General features: G+C 52.1%; 1 protein-coding gene across 1 annotated transcript; it reads right to left on the minus strand.

The window, feature by feature from the left end:
- Positions 1-4,461: 4,461 nt before the first annotated feature.
- Positions 4,462-11,475, minus strand: TIMM50 (translocase of inner mitochondrial membrane 50). Its single transcript, XM_037133382.2, has 11 exons — positions 11,338-11,475; positions 10,260-10,416; positions 9,688-9,719; positions 9,449-9,470; positions 7,962-8,020; positions 7,758-7,877; positions 7,229-7,333; positions 7,026-7,124; positions 5,972-6,128; positions 5,537-5,643; positions 4,462-4,674 (listed from the first exon to the last, which is right to left on the minus strand). Exons 1-11 carry the CDS (start codon positions 11,473-11,475, stop codon positions 4,573-4,575), a joined length of 1,098 nt encoding a protein of 365 aa, XP_036989277.2. The 3' UTR covers positions 4,462-4,572.
- Positions 11,476-12,111: the final 636 nt, after the last annotated feature.

The following is a 12,111-nucleotide window of genomic DNA, read 5'->3' on the forward strand; positions in this document are numbered from 1 at the left end:
TGCGCACGACTGTATGTGGCTAAGGATGGGGTGGGGTGGGGGGTTGTATATAATCTGTGTGCGTGGCGGGAACAAGAGCTATTGGAGGGTGTTCATGGCTTTGATAGTGTCTAGGTGAGATTACGTGACTCCACGTATGTCTCAAATTTTACATGGTTATGCCTGTTTGTGAGGCTGTAATTCTAAGACTGTATATCACATGCCAACCCGCACCTGCCTGAGAGAATGGAGGTGTACGTGACTTCATGTTTATGTGACTGAGATTGGCCGTGGCTGCTTCTCTGCTCATGTATAAAATATATGGGAGACGCTGGACCTGTGACTTCGTGGTCTGTACAGGTGGCTCTTAGGTTGACCTGTGGAGGGGGTGAGGGAAGGTCTGTGCAACGTTGTGAAAGACCGAGTGCGGCAGGTCCATGGGCGTAGCCACGTGTGAATACAATGAAGATTCGGGTTCTTTGTGGCCCTGAGAATGTTTCCCTACCCCAAGACAAAGCCGTACTCCCAGACCCGAGTCACGGATGCACCAGTCGTCAAGGCAAGGAGCTCCGGTCTCCGCGGGGGTCTCCCAGCTGTATGTAAATGCCGCCATCTGTCGGGCGGCGGCGCCCCTCCCCCTTACAGCTGCAGCTGGGCAACCCATTTGGCCTCCAGAAGGTGTGAGGGGCAAATGGGCAGGAAATTCCATCTTCACATATCAAGGGCCCGCTCCCTCACTCCAGGGTGAATGGAGGGGGTGGAAGGGAACTCCAGGGGCCCGCCAGAAATCCCTCAGTATCTCAGGACCAGGGAAGGAAAGCCAGTTAGGAGCAAATGTCCAGCCCACTCACTGTGACAGGTGCTGAACAAAACTCTTGAGTTATAGTCAACTTTTTACCACCACCCCCAGCATAAAAACTTTAATACTTAGAACCTAATAGTCATAGAAAAAAAAAAAACAGGTTCAACTTGTATATATATTTTGCTTTTAGTGAAGTATGACACAGTGAACAATAAACCATAGCCCAGCAGAGCCAGGCATACAGTAAGTGCTTAGTAGTTTTTAATGAAAGAATTCAACCCAAAGCGTTTTCTGAAGTTGGTAGTCATGGAGTTTTGAGCAGAAGACCATGGTCAAATTTTGCAGAACACCCCAGGTTCCTTTGCACAGATTTTCCCTCTACTCGTTCCCGCTGTTCAGACTTCACCTCCTGTGGGAGGCCTTGCCCGCCACTCCCAGGCCAGGCATCTCCCAGGTTCCCAGTCCCCCGTGAGTCCTCCAACCCAACCCTGACCACTGACCTATGGTGTCTAAGCACACATCCGACCATGTCACTTCCCTGCAGCCTCCCATGGCTCCCCAGTGCCTTTGAAATACATTTCGATTCTAAGGTTGACATTGAGGCCCTTCTTCCACATCACCCTTACTCAAACAGGTCTGTGGCCCCGAAAGTGTAGTGCCAGACCTCATGGGCCAGTTACTGGGAGGCAAATTAGGCCCTGTACTGGGGTAAGTAGAAGGAGCTTCCCACCATGAGCCATGCAAATACAATTTGGACAGCCATTAGAACCAGCAGTGGAAAAGGCAAATCCCCACTCTGGATAGTAACTTGGGAGGTTAACATTCCAGGTCTTGAATTTTAAGGATCATAAAAATAGCCAGCTTTTATCAAGGGCCTATGTCAGGCGCCACAGCATCTCACATCTGTGTGTGAAGTACTTTAAAGGATTTCTAAGCTGCTTTTTGGCTAATCAGGAGTTTTCCTCATGTGTCCACAGGCAGTGCTTAAGTGAGCAAAGACCTAAAGGAGGGGAGTAAGCCACGTGGACCCTGGGGGAAAATATTTATGGCAGAGTATCCAATGCAAAGGTTTTGGAGATGGCCGTGCCTGGCACACCGACATCCCCATGGCTTTCCTCATTTCCTTTTGGCCTCAGCTGAAATACACCATCCAAAGTCTTTTCCCGACTGTTCCATCCCACCTAAAACAGTACCTCAAATGCCCAAACCACTCCGTATCCTTCTATACTTTTCTTTAAGAACTTATTATCCAAAGAAATATGTGGCCATTGTCTAGCTCCTCTATGAGACTATCAGCTCCATCAGGGCAGTTTTTAATCCAACCTGTGCGCTGACGCACCCTAGTGCCAGGACCACAGGTGTCCAACAGAGGCCCGGGGCCCCTTGTTTTGTCCAGCCCGGCACCTTGTTTCTATCCAGCGGCAGTGCCCAGCTTTTGCTTAACTGTTAAGGAGCAGTTACATTTATACAGACATAAAATTACATTCGGCCCTTTGAAGGCAACCGTGAGGCTGATGTGGCTCCTAGTGAAAATGAGTTTGACACTCCCGACCTAAATCAAGGCCTGGCAATTGGAGCTTAGAAAATAATGAATGAATGTGGAAGGCATTATTAACCTCTTATGAGGAAAATGAGAAGCTGGAGGCCTCCTCCAGGGTCACAGGGCTTGCGAATGGTATGTGACATGGGAATGCAGACCCCGTTGGGGTGGGCCTTCACGCCGGCCTGATCCTGCCTTATGGGTGATGCCACGATGCAGCCCTAGAGCATTTCAGGAAAATACCGGAGGCCGTACAACTTCACCAGTGTCTCAGAAGCCACCTGTGCACAACTCAAACCCCCTCCTGCCCTCTGGCCCCGAGTAGGTGTGGCCTGACAGCACCACCCTTGAGCCAGCACCAGGGCTGGAGAGGCCTGGGGAGCCCACTGGGCACTGATGCATGGGCCACCGAGAGTGCCAGAGCCTGAACCCCCAGTGGCCACTCCTGACCACTGGAGGACAGGGGCCAAGGGGCAAACACACTTCCTCCTTTCATGCCTTGTGCAGACAGGTCTGAGTTCCATTCCAACAGGCTCCTCGGGTTCTGTGGGACAGTGTGTCACCCATGAGGTAGCCAGCACACACTTGTGGTGGCTCTACCTCCAGACACACACATTCTTCCCAGGGTCACACGGCCTAAACACATATAAGCCTTCTGTTAAGACAGCCTCCAATTCTTACACATGATGTGAAAAAAAGCAAAACAAAAAAAGTCACAGTCCCCTCCCTCGATTCCACGGAAGTGCTCAAGCCAGGGAAACCTGAGGAGGTGACACGGCTTCCCCGTGTTACAGGCAGTACAACTCGGAAGGGCTGCCCAACTGTACGTGTTACTTTAATCCGTGGACGAGCAGCATGACCTGCTAACAAGCTCCGCGCGAGTCCACACAGCCAATCTACTAAGACAGGTGCTACCATCACCTCCGTTTCAGAGGTGAGGAAACTAAGGTGGCAAGGTATTGCCCAAAGTTCACACAGCTACCGGGTGAGTGCCTTCCTGGAGTGCCTCACTCAGCCCTCAAGCCTGTACTGCTGGGCAATAATACCAGCACGTGCCTCTCCAGCGTGGGGCATCTACTGTTATTATTGTTTTATAAATGTGGAAACTGAGGAGGCACTGAGAAGTGCAGTAATTGCCTAACATCACAGAATCAGAAAGTGGTAGAGCTTGGATTTGAACTCAGACAGTCTGCAACCCATACTCTTTAATTAGTGTTATCCAATGCAAGACTCAGAAGCCACATGTGGCTATTTAAATTAAAATAGAACAAATTTTTAAATTCCGTTTTTCAGTTACCCTAGCCACATTTCAAGTACTTAATAACCCTCTGCGGCCACTGCACAGTGCAGACTTAGAACAGTACCAACATTGGCAGAAAGTTCCATTGACAGTGCTGCTATAATCTGCCTATTTTAACTAGAAGCCAACATTTAAAAAATTGGAACACTTAATATAAAAATCCCAACTTCTGATTTCCATTAAAAACCAGAAGATTGCCCCAGTTAGTGTGGCTCAGTGGACTGAGTGTCTGGCCTATGAACCAACCAGTCGCTGGTTCGATTCCCAGTGGGGGCACGTGCCTGGGTTGTGGGACAGGTCCCCAGTAGGGGGTGCATGACAGGCAACCACACATTGATGGTTCTCTCCCTCTTCCTCCCTCCCTTCCCCTCTAAAAATAAATAAATAAAGTCTCCCAAAAGAAGAAATGTAAAAAAAATCATAAGATAACACAACTCTTTACCCACCTTTCCATGGGGCCACAGTTGGCAGAGCTGAGCAGCAGCTGCCCTCTGGGGCCAGCTGGTCTCTGTCACCAGAGCCCACCGAGCCCCTGCTTCGCATATTTACACAGCAACCTGGCAGCTACCTGCTTTTAAACCCCCAGGGCAGTCCTTTCTTCTCTTTTCCACAGATGGCCACAGATGGGGAATCTGAGGCCAGAAAAGGGAGATCAAGTTTTTGCAGATCACGCAGTACATCGGGAAAATGGCCAGAGCAGGGACCCGGGTTTTCAGATTCCCAGGCCTGGGTTAAAAACCAGCCCTGATCCACCAAATCACCCACTCCGTGCTTGGCAGCTGATCAGCCACTCGAACCTCACCCTGATGCCCCCATCTGGAGACCCTCCGGACACAGGAGTATGGCATCTGTGATGGACTTTATTGGACATGTGGCTGCCCAAGCTGTGGTCTGGGAGCACTGCAGCCTGGGGTCCGGGACCCAGGCACCAAGTTTGAGGAGGCGCAGAGGTCAAGGCTGTTTGGAGCGAGGCCACAAGCGGCTGGTGAGAGAGCTGAAGAAGAGGTTCTGCTTGCTGGATTTGGAGAGCTCGGCTAGGCGCTGCTGCTCTTCCTGGTATTGGGGCATAGATGAGGGAGGGTCAGCCGGGATGGGCAGAACCTCTTCCCAGACTCCCAGGTCCCCAGCACTCAGCCCAGGGGCCACCTTCTTTAAAGCTCTGCCTAGCCCAGACCCCCTTTCCCAAGCTCCCCAAACCCAGCCCAGACACTAGCTGGAGCAAGCTCTGAGTCACAGGGGCCCGGACTCAAATCCCAGGACCCCCACGATCCCCTTCCCCAGGTCCCACAGGGCCCCTCTCCTCAATCCTGGGAACCTATTTGCCCCAATGTGAACGCTGGTGAGACTCTATGCCCTTTACCACATTGCACTGTTCTGCTCCCCGGGCCTCCAGTGCCTAGCCCTAGGCCCTGTGACCTGTCTTGGATGCAGGGGGATCTCAGGCCCCAATCTCCAGGGACTCCTCCTTTGGGCACCAGGAACTCTGGCCCTACTCCCAGGAACCCCACTCAGGATCTAGTCAACCTCAGCCTAGATCTTTCCCAGACTCAAACCACACTGTCTGCCCCACTTCCACGTCACCAGGATCACGTTAGATCATGGAACTTTGCCCAGACTTTTGGGCCAGTGTCCATGGATCCCACTTCCTAGACTTGAACCAATCCACGGTCCACAGTAAACCAGGGCTCCCACACCAGCTCAAGACCACCAAAGACAGCCTCTCCCCCAGACCTATGTCAAAGGCTTGGTGTTTCCTGCCTCCTTTTCTCAGAGCAGGCGCAGAATCAATTTGTCTGTCATTACAAGAGCCCTACGGGACAGGTGGTGTGGGAAAGAAGGTATTGGCTCAAGGCTACACAGTCCAAAGGGAAACTGCTATAACGCCCCCCACCTGGGGTGGGATCCAAATACCCACCTGCTCTAGCCGGCTCTGCCGCTGTTTGAAAGCCTCCAGTGGGTCATCCTCGAGGGCGTAGTGCTCCAGCACGGTCCGGACATCCTCCACACCGTTCAGTGCGATGGCTGTGGGGAAAGCAGGTGGGGGTCAGCCAGGCAGGCCAGAGGCAGGCAGGGCCCATGAGGGTACAGGTTAGAGGTCAGATATGGGGGGGGGGGCATGCAGTTGGTGCTACCTGGAATGCTTCTCAACACTTTAAAGGGCTCCTCTAAACATTCCCGAGAACTACTCCAAACATTCTAAGAAGCTTCTAAAGACTATAAAATGTTCATAGACCTCCCACATCTCAAGTACTCAGTTTTACATGAAAAACAAGCCAGAATCAAATGGCTATCATTTCCCTTGAGTGTCAAAGGTCCTGGGGTCAGAGGCCAGGTCAGGGGTCAGCCTCACTCTTGAGAAAGGCAGAGAGATCCAACAAGACCCGGTCATCGGAGTTGCCATCCCAGGGCCGCAGGGCAACACCATTGTAGGGCTGTAGGCGAAAGGCTTCCTTCTTGCAGTCCACAACTACCACACGGGCCGGGTCCCGATTCAGACAGGAAATATCCTAGAAGGGGTGACAGATCAGATCAAGGCCTATGCTCCTCCCCTTCCCACCAGGAACCACAGAGAAACAGACAGACACAAACGCACACTCACACACATACACACAGCACTGCCGTCTGTGATCATCACAACTGAGCCTCCCAAAGACCAGGCTGGAATGATGACATCAAATCCCCCATGGAGCAGGTCACATCGATCCCCGGACCCAAGGCCTGGCGCAAAGATTTAGAGTCTCCCTGGGGAGGGAGTGAGGCACTTGTGTGTTCAACCACTGCCCCAAACGACTGCAAGTTCAAGGTCTGTGAACCTCTCAAGGAGATAAAGAGATGCAGACAAATCTATGGCCAGAGTCACTCCAAGACAGGTACCTAGAAGCAGACTCTTCAAAATCCTCAATCACAGTCCATGTCCTTCTGAACCTTGCACGACTATGTAAACCCACCAACACACAGTGAAAAAAACAGCACACACCCGAACACATGGGAACTTGAACGCAGACCCACAAAGAGACCCATTCACAGACCCATAAATTCCTGGACCCATGCAGATGCTGCTGCTAACAGGTCAAACCAACCCCAACATGGTCTCAGATAAAACACTCTCAGTACACAGGCCAGACTACAGATAAACAAAAATGGTTTCTAAACTTCATGCCCTACCCTGCCCCCTCTTTGGGGAGAACCCAATTTCCCCCCACTCCCATTGCCAGATTCTGGGGAACAGAGAAGGGCCTAGAAGCCCAGCCCAACTTGGGGGCAGGCTGGTGTCCTGACAGAATCAGACCTGGGAAGAACCAGAAGCAGGGATGACACTGAGGTCAGAGCTGGGTCCTCCTTCCCTCAGGAAGTGCCAGCCCTCCACGAATCCCAGAGATCTACCCACGGCCCCCACATGGCACCTTAACATGGTGCCCATCCATATATCGCGTGGCGTCCCGGAAGAGGCGGTAGGAGATGAAGCCGTGGGGGTCCACACTGTCGATGAGTGGAAATGCAGTCTGGGGTACGATGGAAGGAGAACAAGGTCAGGCCGGGCCCTAGCCCTGCAGTTCTCTCATACCTCCCCCATGTCAGCCATCCCTCCCCTACACCAGGGCCTCACCATGCCAGTCTCTGACGTAAAGATGACAATTTCATACAAAGGGGCAAGCTGCTGGAATAAGGTCTCGATGCCCGGACGCTTCTTAAACCTCCAGCCAGTGGCCAGCTGGGGAGGCAGTAAGAACAGTGAAACACTGAGACCCAGAGGGCCCCAAATCCCCCAAGAGAACAAAGACCCAGCCTGAGGGGCTCCCAGAACCAGAATGTTCTCCCTCTCTTTATGGCTCTTGGGGGTTCAAAGTATATGGCTGTGACTGGGAGTCTGAAGGGTCTGGGTCCCAGAACAACAGCTGGCTCTTCCGTAGCACTTACTATGTGCCGAGGCACACATGTGACAACCTACGGGGTGGGGGTATCACAGCTGAAGAAAACGAGGCAATGATAGTAACACCGCTGCCCCACGACCACAGAGCGGAGCATGGGCTAAACCCCAGCCTCGCTGCAGAGTCTATGCTCCTAGCCACATCACCATGTTCTGGCCACCCAGGTCGATCCAGTGTCCCCAACCCGCTGTCTTCCCCAGGACACACCGACCACTCAGGGTGCAAGAGGACACCAGTGAGCTCCAAGACCAGCGTGTAGGGCGGCTGGTAGTATGGCTCCCGAAGAGGGTCTGGGAGAAGGCAGGGGCTGGTGGGCTCGATGATCATCTGTGGTACAGGAGCAGAACGGGGGCATCAGACAAAGGGGTTGAGGATGGAGGGACAGGGACTGGGCCCAGGGCTCCTACTCACCTGTCTATAATCTTTGAAATATTTGTATGTCCGGCGCAACTGCTGTACCAGAATTGGATCTAGGAGAACACCAGGGCACAAAAGTATTCCAAGATAAACCACTGTTCTACCTCTGGAAAAACCAGGGCTTTATTTATCTATTAGATACAAACAGTATATATATCCACCTGGTTCGAACCAGCACATTTTTAAGTCCAAAGGTAGAAGGTAATGACATAATCCTCAGACAGGAACAAATACCTTTACTCACCTGTTCAGCTTTAACTTAAACACTTCTATCCGCATACTACCCCAGATATAAAATAAAATGTTTATGCATCTGCCCGCTTAAAACCCACTTATAACTCTGCTGACACGATCACTATATTTAGTCCATTTGGAACTACTAGGCTTCCCGATCTAACTGCTTTACGCCACTATGCTGAACCTAGTTAAAAATACTAACAATATACCCACATCTGTGTACTTTAAACCAGTGGCTCTCAATTAGGAGCAATTTTGTCTCCTCCTCTTCCCAGGAAATTTGGCAATGTCTGGAGACATTTCTGATTGCCAGGATACTGGCATCTAGTGGGGTCGAGGCCCAGGATGCTGCTAAACACCCTATAATGCACAGGACACTCCCTTCCAACAAAGAAGTATCTGGTCCAAAGTATTAAGAGGGCCAAGACTGAAAAACCCTGGTTTAAGTGAATTTACTAAATCCAGTTTAAAGCAGGAAACTTATAACTGCCTATTTCAATGCAGTATTTTTTAGTCTTAGAAACCAAAACACTGAAACCAGTTAAGCAAGTGAACACATTTTAAACCAGTTTCTTTACCTAATCAGTTTATATCAGTATACTGATTTGTTTAAACCAGTATGATTCAGTTTCTGCCCAGTTAAAATTTACCCACCTGCCCAGTTTAAAACAATCAATGAATCAACATGCCAGTTTACAAATATCCCCAGCACAAACAGGTAGCTTTCTGGGCCCATCAATTGTTATTTTTCTCCTGGGAAGGGCCAGGTGTAACACAACTGACAACTACTTTCTACTCTACAATTGTCAGAAATTCCCCACCAAAAGCTGGTTAACTAAAGGAGGGGGGGCAGCATTGTTTTGGAAATGAGCTGGATGGGGTAAGGGTTGGGGGGAGCGGCAGCCATAAAGAGGAGGGGGTTAGGGACTGCATATGCTCAGATCTAAGACACAGGAAGCCATGTGTCTGGCACAGTTAGTGCCTTATCCCCAAACACTTCCATCCCAGACTCCCCTCCCCCATCTGTCCCTGACCATCTGCTTTTGGGCTGAGGGGCCAGGAAAGGGGACTGGGGCTTTGTAGTGCCCCTCTGCCTAAAGCCATCCAGCTGCTGACTCCCCTACCCCCCCAGTAGAAGAGGGAGGGGCTAGGGCCACCAGATGGCCAGGGCAACATCCCTACAAATAGCAAAGCAAAGCAGGGGGCGGGTCTGGGGACCCTAGAATTCGTGCTTGTTTACTCACCATTGTCGAATTCATCAGGAATCTATGAGGTAGAGAGAAAAATGGAGGGTTTGGGATGGCAGAGGCAAAACACCATCACACCCACACACAGTATTCTCTGGGGCCCTGGAAGGAGCAGGCAAAGATGCCTGAGAGGGTGAGACTCACCCCAGACCAGAAATGAGTCTCAACAGACCAAAGGGGAGGGTACCCACAGGATGGGACCCCTGGCAAGGCCTCTGTGTCTCTTTCCCTCTCACCTTGGCACCACTTTCATCCACAGAGTTGTTTCCTGCAAGAAAGACAGGGATGAATGAGAAGAATTGAGACCCAGTGTTGTGGGAGGAAGAAAGCAGGGGACCTGAACTCCTGGATGTAAGGGAAGAGCATTAAACCATGTTCTCCTAAGATTTAGAGAGGAGGGAGTTGGTAGCCAGGATCCCTGAGTCCATGAGAAAACAGGGGATGGGGCTGAATCTCCTGGGTCTCTGAGGGAAATAGAGACTAGGGGAAGAATGAAGTTTTAGGTGCAGAGGAAAGAAGAAGCTTAGGAGACTGGTCCAGGCCTATCCTTCCCCTCTTCCCCTCTTCCAAGTGATTCTCTATAGCCTAATGCAGGAGCCAACTAGAAACAGTGAAACCTTGCACACAGAGAGTAGAAGGGAGAATGATACTTCTCCCTTTCCAAGGCAGATGTTCTACATGGCTGCTGTACTGCGGGAGGAGCCAGGGAGTGATACGGGTAAAGCCTTTAGGGTAAACATGGAAACGTTCTTCGCTAAAACAAAAACAAAACAAAACCGCGTAGGACAGACAGGGATATGTCCCTCACCGAAGATATAGACGACACTCACGGTTCCTCCGGCCCCAAGCAGCCCAGCAAGCCAAAGTGCAACTTTTTTGGCGTAGCTGGGACCCTCCTTGCCCCGCTGCTGCTGTGACCCCTGTGCCTGGGCCTTAGTGCTGGGTTGGCTCCCAATCTCCTTGGCCTACAGTTGAGAAAGGGTAGGTTAGCCAAAACAGGAGAGAAGGTCAGGATAGCCTGGGCATCCTGGTCAGATTAAAATCAAGGTCGCACAAGGAAGCAGTCACCCACATGGCCTCTAGGGTTGTGTCACTGGTGGGGCAGCCAACCAGGAGATTGATTGGGTCTCTCAGAAAGGTCAAGAAATACTGTCCGGCTCCAGGATCCCAAGGATTCAAAAGATGATAGACCAGGTGCCCAGGATCCTGGAGGCAAAGGCCTGGAGAACCTGGAGCCCAGAAAAGCAGGGCAGGGAGATGAAATCAGGGAGCCTGGCGGTACATTGGGATGCTGAGAATAAGGCAATGGAGGCCACACAAGGGGATAGAACGGGGAGTTAATGTATTCAGATGTTTGGGACTCAAGATACAGCGGGGAAGGGATTGGGAGTGGAGCAGAGGGGCAATCATTTGTCTAGGGCTTAGGAAAGTAGGGCACGGAAGTGATGGATCTGGAGGTCAGAAAGGCTAGTTCTCAGTCAGCATGCGGCAGGTCAAATCAAGGGCCCGAACATCTACTTCACCACCACCACGGGGAAAAAAAAATACCCTCAAGGCCAGGCTGGGACCCCAGCGTCCCGAGTCTCTTTCCTTCAAGTTATTATCTGAGCGGTCACTGAGACGAGGAGCAGGTGACCCCTTTCCCCCGGCACCCACGTGGTGTCCAAAACGGTTGGGAGTCCAGAGGACGTACTTGAGCCCCCAACATCTAGCCCTGGGGAGCAAGTGTCGGCCACCACGGGAGGCTGGGAAGGGCCCCCGAAATGCGGACGGCGTTCCATTCAGCACCCTGAAGTGCTACATGCCAGAACCCTGAGGCGGCGAAGGTCTCCCAGGAACTCCAGGAAGGGACCTCCACAGCCGGAGCCCACCACTGTCCGGCTTACCTGGTCCGAAGCCCGGGGGGGCGGTGTCACCAGCCTCGCGCACAACCCCCGCGCGCCTAGCCGGAGCCCGCTCCACAAGCGCAGGGCCAGCGCCGCTGAGGCCGCCATCTTGTGCTGACGCCACATGGCCCCGCCCATTCACCTCCTTCACGTTAGTCCCGTTCCAGGGCTTCGACAAATGGAGATGCAGGGGCGGGGCAGGTGGATGGCGGCCGGAAGGAGTCAAAGGACTTCGGACGGACAGCTGCGGGCGTGCTCCTCCGAGGCGATCCTCTCGCGGGCCCCCGCGCGCCTACAGAGCGGGAGTCTGCCTGCGCCACGCCCCACTCGGCCCTGGCGCACGCTACCTCCACGGACACCAGACCGGCCTGACACCCATTGCTCGGAGGTAAAGCTGAGGCCATAAGGAAGGAATCCTAGGGCTGGCAGCCCTCACAATCTCGCTTCCTCAACGCGGAGCCGGGAAGCCCACGTATCCGCTTTCCTGTTCTCAGAGCCCTTTCTTGTCCTTGCGCCCATGAGCGTCTCCTTAAGGGTGTGAGACGCCAGTCATTTCATGGCGACGGCCAAAGGAACAGGGCTGTGTCGGGCCAGGTCGGGAGTGTTCACAATCAATGAATTAGAGGCCACAGGTAGCCACGATGGAGCTCCTTCAAATTATTTTGAGGGGAAAAAAGGCTGACAGTGTTTACGTAAACTTTAAAAACATGTATCGTTTAGGGATACATACTATGGTACAAAGCATTAAAGCACCAAGTTGGTCAAAAGACAAGT

Source organism: Artibeus jamaicensis, unplaced genomic scaffold (assembly GCF_021234435.1).
Source record: "Artibeus jamaicensis isolate MK-2021 breed Jamaican fruit bat unplaced genomic scaffold, CSHL_Jam_final contig_47, whole genome shotgun sequence".
In the NCBI taxonomy this organism is placed as follows: domain Eukaryota; kingdom Metazoa; phylum Chordata; class Mammalia; order Chiroptera; family Phyllostomidae; genus Artibeus; species Artibeus jamaicensis.

What these genes read in the sequence shown, in the direction of transcription:
- TIMM50 (XM_037133382.2), bottom strand. Translation starts at nt 11,475, where the DNA reads ATGGGCGGGGCCATGTGGCGTCAGCACAAGATGGCGGCCTCAGCGGCG. An exon ending in GAGTGTCGTCTATATCTTCG is followed by an intron (nt 9,720 to 10,259) that starts GTGAGGGACATA and finishes TCTTTCTTGCAG; the next exon opens with GAAACAACTCTGTGGATGAA. An exon ending in TCTCTCTGCCTTTCTCAAGA is followed by an intron (nt 5,644 to 5,971) that starts GTGAGGCTGACC and finishes CTTTCCCCACAG; the next exon opens with CCATCGCACTGAACGGTGTG.